The following is a 9,820-nucleotide window of genomic DNA, read 5'->3' on the forward strand; positions in this document are numbered from 1 at the left end:
GAAAATTAAAACTTATATAAAAAACAACAATAATTTACAATAAAGTTGTTATAGATATTTTTAAATAATTACATCCATATTAGTTTCTTATGTAATATTTTTAATATTTTCTTTTTTACACTAAATTAATCTTAATATTCAAGGCCTTCAAATAAATAAGTACAATTCTTTCATTCAAATAACACAATTTTTTTTATTGAATTTTAATTGTGTTTGAATTTATTTTAAATGAATGTTGAATATTCAAATTATACTCAAATGGTATATTCAAATAAACTAGAACAACAAAATTTTCATAAATATTTAATAGATACAAGACAAACAATTTTGTATTATTTAGCTAACATAATTAATAATTTATTTTATATTATATACTATAAATTTATACTTGATCATATATTCTTTTCTAAATTACAATTAATCTTTAGTTATTATTTGAATCTACTATTAAATGCCTCATATATAATGAATAAAAAAGTAAAAAAATTATATAAAAACATATAATAGTAGATTTTATATTTTTAAGCAGCACCGGATCCACTTAAAATTTTTTATGATTTTAAAGAGATCTTAATCTTAAAAAAAATATGTGTAAATTTGTAGAGTTTTATCATATTACTGCAAGTTGTCAAAAAAATTTTTTATGATAGTAATTTTTGTTTGGAAAGTATGAGTTTTTTATTTTAACTTTTAAGTACAAATTAAATTGAAATTTGGTTCTTTAAAAATAATTTTTTTATTTTCGTGTTGGTATTTATATTTATTTAATGTATCATGTTCTAATTGCTATGCAGAAAGTAATTTTATGCTCTAATTCATCATACATAAAAGTATTTATAGACAAAAAATGTTGATATAAATGTGACTTTACAAAATTGATTATGATTAAAAATTATATTAATGTAATATAATTTATGTTGAGATATTTTTTGCACTAAATATTAACGTTAGTTAAAATCATATTGAAGTGTAACTTATAATTCATTTAAAAATAATCAATGAAACAGATTTTAACATACACATTTTTTTTAATTAGATGTTAATATGGGCAAAAAAAAAAAAATTAAGATCAGATTATTAGACCTCTATAAATATAGGCTAGAACAATCATATATATTGAATAATAGATTTTTATTCACAAAATTTTTTTAAGAATAAAAATAATTATTAATATTAACGAACATACACTAATAAATTTTTACAATTAATCTACATTTGGCCTTACGCCCTGGTTTTACACTAGTCATTATGAACCTTAAACGGGTCAAGCCTAGAGTCCCCAAGTCTACAAGAGTACATAGCTTTTTTGTAATCATCCCATGTAAAGGGCTTATATCGACTTGGGTTTTGTGGTGGTTTCACCATCTCTGGCAGCGGAGTGATCAAGCAGTTTAATGGGGGTGCTCCGAAGTACATTATTGAGGTTCGAGCCTTCAATGTATCAGTGATCTGCACCCTGTGTCTCACGCTTGTAAATCTTTCGTTTGTAAAAACCTTCATTCATGTAACCATATTTAGTCATTCATAAATAAATGGCATAATAATTTATCACTCTATATTTTCATGCACGTTACACCAATTAATATAAATAGAATTTAACTATGAAATGTCCTTGAAAGAAAAGGAATTTTTCATTGAAAAACAAAAATGTTGGAGGTTGAAAAATAATGTTTTTATTTTATGCTTCCTTACCTAAACGCCAATTTAAGAATATTCATTTAACAATGTAATTTGTTGTCTTTATGTAAAGTTTATGTAAAGTTTATATTTGAAAATGCTTAATTTTTATTTTTTCAATTAATTGGTGCGGTCTTTTACCATATATTTTTTAAATAGGACAAAAACAATAAAAAAAATATTAAATGATTAAACATCACACATAACAATGTCAATCAAAAAATGAGGAGTGCTACACATACAAGTCTTTTTGACTTACAAGTCTTACAAGTTACTAGGCATTTTAATGCGTTATTCAACGTTTCCTATTTTCAAAGCGCTACAATCAGAACGGTTCTTCTTCTTCTTCCTCTTCTTCTTCTTCTTCCTCTTCCTCTTCCTTTCCCTCTTCCTCTTCCTCTTCGTTTTTTTTTTCGATTTTCATAGTTTCTGAAATCAAGCTTTGAAATTATTTTGAAGAAGAAGAAGCAGCAGAAGATGAGGAGAAAGAGAAAGAGTTCTGAATTATGCAACGAATTTTGGGTGTATTTTCTTAAATACTTTGGGTGTATTTTTCGTAATCCTTTGGGTGTATTTCTGTAATCCTTTTGAAGATAATGGAACTTCAGAAATACACTCAAACGATTACAGAAGTACACCCAAAATGATTACAGAAATACACCCAAACAGTTACAGGAATTTACCCAAACGATTATAGAAATACACCCAAATGATTACAGAAAATACACCCAAAGGATTTAAAGAAATACACCCAAAATTTGTTAAAATACATCTTATGCATAATTCAGAACTTTCTCTTTCTCCTCCTCATCTTCTACTGCTTCTTCTTCTTCAAAAACGATTTCACCATGAAAAAAAAAAAAAAAAAGATAAAACAGAGAGAAAGAACGTAAATGAAGAAGAAGAGGAAGACGATGAAGAAGAACGTGCAGAAACGAAAGAAAAGGAGAAGAAGAAGAGTAAGAGGAAGAAGAACGTGCAGCAAGAAGAAGAAGAAGGAGAAAGAGAAGGCAAGAAACGAAAGAAAAGAAGAAGGAGAAGACGAAGAGGAAGAAGAATGGTTCGAAGCATGTTTTGATCGTTAGTTTTAATTGAACTTGTAAGGCTTACAAGCCTTAATCACTTGTATGCCAAGAATTACTCTAAAAAAATTTAGAGGATTATTTTTGAAAGGTACACATTTGGCCCATTAAATAAGATTTGATAGATATTGAAGTTATGGTGAGAAGAAACAAAACCTGGAGGGCATCGCCGACCAATGCGAAGAAGTTATGCGGGTCAGGAGGGACAGTGAACCAGATGCCGTCGTGGGTGGTGGCCTGGAGGCCGGCGACGTCGTTGAAGCGCATGATGGTGAGGATCTGAGGGTCAGAGTGTTCCCCAAAGCCAATGGTATTGTTGGTGTTACCAGTAGCACATGGGTCCATCTCCGAATCCGTAGTCATGCTGGGAGGGTAGTGATTGATCCTCAGCAATGAGTCACTTTCTACGTCTTTGATTAGTTTGCTAAGTGCAAACTTGTCTTGGACCCCCAAACCCTCTACCACAAGTTTAAGAATCTCGCATGCTACTCCTTTGGCTCCTTCTATATAATTATTCATAGCATCGCTGCAATTCATCAATCAATTTTCACATTAAGCCAATAATAACTTTCACTTTTTGTCCAAAAAAAAAATATCATTTAAACTTTAAATAAAATGTGTTATAGATAAGGAAAATATTAGGTGATTAATATTTTTATTTTATATTTGGATTAATATTAGTTTATTTTCTATTTTTTTACACTAAAAGTGTTGATTTCATAGTATTTTCAATTTTTCATGTGTTATATTAAATAATGGATAATGATATCTATATAAATTTAAAATTTTATCAAGCAAAAGAAATCATTTTTCAACCACGTGCATATTGTATTATTGTAGTAAAAAGAGTATAAATGTACGATTGAAAAGAAAGTTTGCTAACCCTTTGTTTGTTAACAAAGTTGCCATTTAATAGAAGGGCCTTACTAATAATGCGTAGAAAGAAAAGATCTTCTACACAGATGTCACTTCCTTGGTTAAAGTTTTTGCAATTGACAAGTACTCTGGAGGGGACATTTGCTGGAGTGGTTCAGTTGATGCAGAAGTTAGCCATGAATTAGTGCTATAGTCATGGTTAATTAATGTTTGGTTTTAGTGTTTTTTTTTTTTTTTGTGACTAAACAAGGAAAGAAACAAAGCAAAAACTATTCTAAATTCGAGCGGATGATTCGTTGAAGATCAACACCAGGCTCAGACCAAATAACATGATTAGAGTTACTCTTGGCACCATATTTAGCCATCCAATCCGCAGCTCTATTTGCTTCTCGGGACACCCATTCAACGTGAACAAGCCAAGGACGAGATAAAAGCTCCTGAATCTTGTGAACCAAATCTGTTACTTCAGATGGATACCCACTTGTAAGCTCATGCATGATGGGCAGAATGTCAAGGCAATCTGTTTCACATATAATATCCCTCAAACCGCAATCCCAAGCTAAAACCAGCCCCCTCCAAGCAGCAAATAATTCACATCTGATTATAGACCAAGGGGAAATGCTTCCAGAGCAGCCCGAGATCCAATCTCCCTTAGAATCTCTAATAATACACCCAAATCCCGCTAAATTTGAATCCATATACAAGCTTGCATCACAATTAACTTTAAAACTATTGCCTACCGGTGGTTCCCAACACAGGCAATTTCGGAGAGACCTAAAGGCATTGCTTCGATTCCTGTAAACCTGTAAGTCCTTGGTGGTAATTCTGGCCAAGGCAACAACCTTATGGTCTGTCCAAAGATTATCAGTGTTGAATATGTCATTGCACCTAGTTTGGTTTTAGTGTTTAATATAATCAATACAAATTTCATATTTGTATAATATATATGTGGGGCCGGATTTAATATAACAGACGGATGTTAGTCTTTTATGCCTTGGGTCTAATATAAATGTTTATTTTAAAAAAAATTATTTTGATGACTTTGAGACAAAACTATAATATAATTTAATAATTTTTCGATAAAATATTAGAATAAAAATTAATCTTATTAACGTTTAAAATTGCATGAATAAAAAAATATTATTAAATAACTAAAAATATTTAACTAATAATTATTCAATTGTCTTAACTAAATTTTTAGTATATAATTTCTTACTTTTAAATTTTTCTCAAATTTATTGGTTTTTATTTTTTATCTTATTTGTTAACTTAAATTTTTATTAGATTAATTTTTTTTTACTGTTTTTTCAACATTTAAATTGAAATTATATATTAAAATTTTTTATAGAGACCGATCTCTAATAATACTATAATAATTACAATATTAATTTAACTCTTAAAATCTTTTCATATTATGATTTAGAATAAGTAAATTAATTTATTTTTTAATTTATATAATTTTTTATTTTTCTATTTTCTATAGCACTTCTTAAATGTGTGGCTTTTATATATTAATATTAACTTAAATTTATCTTTTTAGACGTAAATTTTGTTAATGTACGAATATATAGAAAGATTTATTAGAATTATTTTTTCTATAAAAAAAGATACTCTAAAATAATAATATTACTAAAATAATAAAGTAATATTTTAATTACTTTTAAATTTGTAATATTTACTATTTGTGAGTCTCATTATCTTAATCTAAAAATAACTAATAATATAAATTAATTCATTTTTTTATTAAAGACTAATAAGAGATTAATTATTTTAAAGTAATGATTAATTAACCTTTTATTAGTCTTTAATATAAACAGTGCAAATTTAGTATTTATATAATATTAATATAAGTCCGGTTTAATACGAGTAGGCGGATCTTGATTTTCGAACGATTGAGTCTAATATATATAGAAGTGTTGCATGTTATATTTTTTTGGTGTCTATGTTGCAAGTTATGATATTTATATTAATATTGGTGTAACTTGTACCCAAAAAAATAATATTGGCTTAATAAGGAAATACTATGATGGCTTTAGGATATCAAGAAGAGAAAGTCTAGGGGGCCAGCAACTTTTGTGTTTTGTGACCAGCACTTAACCATCAAAAGAAAAGTGAGTGATCTCCCACCATTGAATATAATCTCACACCATTAAAAACATCATTGATGGCCAATTGATGGTTACAAAACACAAAAATTGTTGCCCCCTAGCACTCCTCTAAATGAATAATAAGGTATCGAATAAATGAATAATAGTATAAATAGTTACTTTTGACATCTAAATGTAAATAATTAGTTAATACATCAACTTCTAAATTTTTTTATTAAATGAATTTTTATAGAAAAAATATATATATATGGATCGGAAGTGAAAAACATTCATGGATCAGAGTGTGCGTGTATAATCAATATATAGTGTATTACGTAGTTATTTTCATATATATATAGTGTATAATTGTCTGTACATCAAAATTAGACATACTTATAAATATGATGCATATAAGATTTTGACCTAATTTTAAAATGAGGTGAGGACATAGATACCTGAACTTGTTTGGATGATTGGAGATAGATTTGGAAGATTCAGAAATAAAGAGAGGATTGGTGGGAAAAAGGAGATACTCAAGTTCACCAACATCGCCATTGTTGCCAATGTTCTTGCATCCATAGCCAAAAGGCTTTGTTAGTTGCTTCTCCGAGTTGCTTTTGGCAAAGAACTCAGCACCTTCCTCTTCCATTCTTACAACCACCTCTCTTGGAACATTGTGATTAACAACTTTGAAAATTCCAAATTCCTCACAAGCCTTCACCACTTGTTTGGACAATTCTATCCTATTTTTCATGGATAGATCAATTATTGGAATTTCCATTGTTGTTTCTTCTTTTGTTTTCTGTCCTAGTTTGTCTTGCTTTTTGTGGAGCAAGAGTGGTTCACAGTACCTACAAGATCCAAGTATTTATTCTTTTAGCAAGAAAGATACTAGCTGAAGACCCATGCATGCAGTTGCACAGAATCATACAATTTATCATATCTAAAAATATATTTTATCTATAATATTTTTACTTTGTAATAGTAGTAAATTTTATTCAACTATATTTAGAAATTTTTAATTGTCATTTTTGTTTTATATTCTTTTTAAAATGTCAAACATTATTTTTACAATGACATTAATCATTCTATTAATAGCAAAAAATATTTTTTAAAGTTAAAATCTTATACCTTAGAACTTCGTTTCCGAAAGTGAAAATATTATAAATATAACATATATTGAAATTACAATAAAATCTTTAAAAAATCAAAAAATAAATCTATACAACATACTAAATCATAAAATGAAAACTCCTAAATCTTAAACTCAAATATTAAATAAAGTATTAGATATGGAGCAAAAGATATCATCTTGAAGAATATTAGCCAACAACTTAAAGCATTAGATAAAAATTCAAAACCAACTTACACAGTTAATTACAGTGAATATAAAAGAAAAAGCAGGATATGAAATAAGAAAATTTCAAAAAGCATATAAAGACATTGTTAACTTTTAACTTTGCACCTAAATATTGTTATCTTCTAATTCCTTCGTTGATCATATGATATCACAATTAAAATAAAGATCTACTCTAAAAAATATAGATGATGTGATGGAATATATTTTGTAGGATATTTAAACTTCTACACCACAAATGTTTATAGGAAGTATATATATAGAGGAGGAAAGGGTGCGTGGTATCTATTATGCACCCTCCGCAGATATTATGCATACTAATAGTTGTTGGTCATTGCTAATTATTATTGTTCAAAGTTATAAACGTCTCGTCTATCACATCACTGCTAATTATTAGTATTATTTTTTGTGATGAATGTATTGGTCTTATTTTTTTTTTAGTGTACGTAGTATACACTGGCTTTTTTTCCGCTCGGTACATGCATGGACAAGTTTTTCGGCACATTATGCAGTTAGCTCATAAGTATCAGATATTTTGGAAAAGAAAAGGGTATATATGAGGATAGGATAATAAGTTGAGAAATTTTAAGATGGAATTATAATCTTTTAAAGAAAATAAAGTATTAAGTAACTTCTATCAAAATTTAGTGATAAATTTATAAGTTTATGGAAAAAAAAATATTGAATAAATTTTTAACAAATTAAAAAATTTGAGTTTTTAGGCCCTTAAAAAGTATAATACTAAACATGATTCATCCTTTTTTTTAGAGATTTACAAGTTGATGACTTTTTTGGGTTTTTCTTTTTCTTACTTACAAAAAGGATATGCTCCTTTGAAATTTTACTTGTCCATAAAAATAGTCAAATACTTATTAAAAAAAATATTAAATATTTTAATAATTTTATTTTCAGTACAGCATATGGTAGTTAAGATTAACAAATAAAAATAAATTTAGATTAGTCTAATAATTAATTTATTATTTTATTTAAATAAATATCATAAAATTTGAATTTTGTCTTATATATATAATAATTTATTAATCAATAACAAATTTTTATATGAACATCAAATTTTTGATAAATTAATTCTTATAATATGTCGGGTTGAGAAGTGCTATACTAATAATAATTAAAAAAAACATTAACAAATAACATTGCAATCACGCGTTTAGGTTATTTCACTCATCAGAGAGAGAGAGAAAGGAAATACATTTTATTCATAGAATGATAGAATTCAACTAAAAAATTTTAAAAAAAGAGGTTAAATTTTGAGACAAGCAGCAAAACGATTCAAAGAAGTTCATATTTCCTAGTATTAGGACAAGTATCTAATTATGTGCCTTTAATATAGACACCAACTAAGACCTTATATTGATGAATATTGCCTAATTATACGTACACTTGATTATTACTATTATGTACATTCAAAATTTGAAAGGCTACGTAGACTGACTCGCATTAGAAGCATTTCAATTTTAGAAAATTATATTATCTCAGCATCAGCAGGGAGTGTTTGTCCTCACACGACGGCTTGGTTTGATAAAGCTTTTGCTTTTTAAAAGTAGCTTATGAAAGCTGTCTTTTAAAAGATAACTTTTTAAAAGCTGCAGCACTTACGTTTGGTAAAATCAAATTAAAAATAATTTTTAATAACTACAAGCACCACAATTATGTTTAGTAAAACAGCTTTTAAAAGTTAAAAAAAATTATAATAAACATATTTATAATAAAAAATAATTTTTTTTTCAAATTTTTTAAAAATTTATACAATATTTTAAAATAAAATAATGTTAAAATAAAAAATTCATAATAAACATAAATATAATAAATAAATTCTTTTATTTTTTAACTTTAAAATTTTATATAAGTATCATAAAAATTTATTTTATCCTAAATATCATCACTAAAAATAAAAAATAAAAAAATATATGAAGATTAGGTTGAAAAATAAAAAATATATGAAGATTGTGTTAGAATTTGTGAAGGTTAGGATGAGAAGTTAGAAATATATAAGGATTTCAATGGTAATATTTTTTTTTTTTTGTGACTATTTCAATGACAATATAATAGCGAGAAATATGTGCGGGAAAATAAAAAAAATTTGGTAAGCATAAGCCAGCTTTAAAAAGCTCCTTCCTAGATGCTTTTAAAAGCACCCCTAACTTTTAAAAGCCGTAAGCACAAGCACTTGGGCTTTTTAGTTTACCAAATACAAAATGACGTGCTTGTGCTTTTTAAAAGCACAAACACCTCTTGAAAAAGTTTTACCAAACTCAGCCGACATGATATGAAAGCATATTTATAATAGTATATTAGTTCGTTTTATACGTCACTCACGTAGTGCCTTAGAAAAATTATTATCCCACCCAAATATCTAGGAATGAAAGTATATGCACTTTTTTTTTCAGAGTTCCCTTCAATGCATGGTTGAGATGGAACCTTACTTCCAATCTGAGCAGCAACCCCAACGAAAACTGGATTACCATCTTCATGGTGACTTGCTGGTGGATGTGGCGGTGGCGAAACAAAGAAATTTTCAACTCTCCTTTCCGAAGACCTAACGACGCAGAAAGAATAATTCACTCATATGTCTCTGAAATTTCTCAAGCTTTTAAAAAAGAGAATTTGATCAAGCCAAGGGAAAATAGAATTGAGAGGCACACCTCTTGGTCACCACCAATGGAGGGATGGATCAAAATCAACACAGATGGAAGCTCATTGGGGAACCCAGGAATAGCGGG

The 9,820-nt window shown here is 27.7% G+C and overlaps 1 protein-coding gene across 1 annotated transcript; it reads right to left on the minus strand.

Moving 5' to 3' along the window:
* Nucleotides 1-1,239: 1,239 nt before the first annotated feature.
* Nucleotides 1,240-9,565, minus strand: LOC112730607 (gibberellin 2-beta-dioxygenase 2-like). Its single transcript, XM_025780676.3, has 4 exons — nt 9,519-9,565; nt 6,178-6,573; nt 2,916-3,285; nt 1,240-1,494 (listed from the first exon to the last, which is right to left on the minus strand). The coding sequence occupies exons 1-4, from the start codon at nt 9,563-9,565 to the stop codon at nt 1,240-1,242; spliced, it is 1,068 nt and encodes a 355-aa protein (XP_025636461.2).
* Nucleotides 9,566-9,820: the final 255 nt, after the last annotated feature.

Source organism: Arachis hypogaea, chromosome 12 (assembly GCF_003086295.3).
Source record: "Arachis hypogaea cultivar Tifrunner chromosome 12, arahy.Tifrunner.gnm2.J5K5, whole genome shotgun sequence".
In the NCBI taxonomy this organism is placed as follows: domain Eukaryota; kingdom Viridiplantae; phylum Streptophyta; class Magnoliopsida; order Fabales; family Fabaceae; genus Arachis; species Arachis hypogaea.